The sequence below is a fragment of the Morone saxatilis genome, unplaced genomic scaffold (assembly GCF_004916995.1).
Source record: "Morone saxatilis isolate NCDOM2014 unplaced genomic scaffold, NCSU_SB_2.0 Contig7, whole genome shotgun sequence".
Taxonomy (NCBI): Eukaryota; Metazoa; Chordata; class Actinopteri; family Moronidae; genus Morone; species Morone saxatilis.
Window position 1 is genome coordinate 1,146,000 of NW_023340246.1, and position 1,511 is coordinate 1,147,510.

The 1,511-nt window shown below is 37.5% G+C and overlaps 1 protein-coding gene across 1 annotated transcript in view; it reads left to right on the plus strand.

The window, feature by feature from the left end:
- ddhd1b (DDHD domain containing 1b) overlaps positions 1–1,505 on the plus strand; it is a gene marked incomplete in the record, with an annotated part of 10,692 nt that extends 9,187 nt beyond the window's left edge. The window contains 1 exon segment of the mRNA XM_035679308.1: positions 634–1,505. Within this exon segment, the coding sequence (XP_035535201.1) occupies positions 634–818 (185 nt within the window).
- Between the last annotated feature and the right edge of the window lie 6 nt (positions 1,506–1,511).

The window sequence follows — 1,511 nt, forward strand, 5'->3', positions numbered from 1 at the left end:
CACCTCTGAATGGCTTAAAAAAAAGAAAATGAAGAGCCAAAGTTCCTCCACAGCGATGTGAAAGACTCATTGCCAGTTATCGCAAACGCTTGGTTGCAGTTGTTGCTGCTAAGGGTGGCCCAACCAGTTATTAGGTTTAGGGGGCAAATACTTTTTTCACATAGGGCCAGGTGGGTTTGGATAGCTTTTTTCCATTTATTAAATGAAATCATCATTTGTATTTACTCAGGTTATCTTTGTCTAATATAAAAATGAGTTTGATGATCTGAAACATTTAAGTGTGACAAAAAAAAAAAAGAAATCAGGAAGGGGGCAAAAACTTTTTGACAGCACTGTAAATGACAGTGTTTTTCTCAAACTATTAATTTTACCTCTGTTTACTATCTTACATCACATTTTAGCTCCCAACAAATGATGGATGTAGGCCCACAGCAGGCTGATATTGAAACAAATTTGACAGGAAATGCAAAACTTATATGAAATTGTATTTCAGTGTTATAGAATTTTCATTAATTTTTTTTGTAGTATTTAGTTTTTTAATTTATTACATGTCAAAAAGATATTTCTGAAATTCGTCTGTGTACCACTAGAGGCAGCTTGCGTGTTACTGACTCGTCACTTTCTCTCTTCCAGTGGAACTGGAGAGACGCATCGACTTTGAGCTGCGGGAGGGCTTGGTGGAGAGCCGCTATTGGTCAGCAGTGACGTCACACACGGCCTATTGGTGCTCTTATGATGTGGCTTTGTTCCTCCTCACCTTCATGTACAGACCACAGGAACTGCCTGAACCTGCAGACGACAACCCAGACACCTCGTAACATAAGTGCAACCTGACACACCACAGCTGGGGTCACTTCACTCTCTATTCACACCTTCTGAAATACAAACTGAAAGCTACATTTCTGAAACATACTTCATTCTTCATTTTCTGATTTCTTAATTCAGATAAAACGGTTCTCTGCTTCACATAATGTTCGAGTGAAATACAGAGTATAAATAGATTATTTAATATATTACTAATTATACATTTTGGAAATGTCAGATATTGTTTGATCAAATCATGATTAATGCAACCTAATTATCTTTTACTATTAGTTGATTTGATTGGAAGAAAGGTTACTTAAAGTCCTGCTAGCAGCCTGAATGCTGCAATGTTCATGTTTGAGGCAACGCTTTAGATTACGACCTTCACCATACAGCATTATTCTTGTAATTATTTGTACTAATGGTGTACTAGTACTGTATGCACAGATACGTACATGTAGGTACAAGAGAACATGTGAAGTGTGGGAAATTAAAGGACTAGTGTGTAGGATTCAACCAACTGAATACCACTCGTCTTCAAAGTATGTAGGAGAAGCTACGGTGCCCGCAAAACTCATAAAATGCCCTAGTTGGAGCCAGTGTTTGGTTTGTATGTTCTGGGCTACTGGAGACACATGGCACTTTAATATGTAGATAAAAACAGCTAATTCTAAGGTAACACACAATGATTCTTATATTTAGGTGAT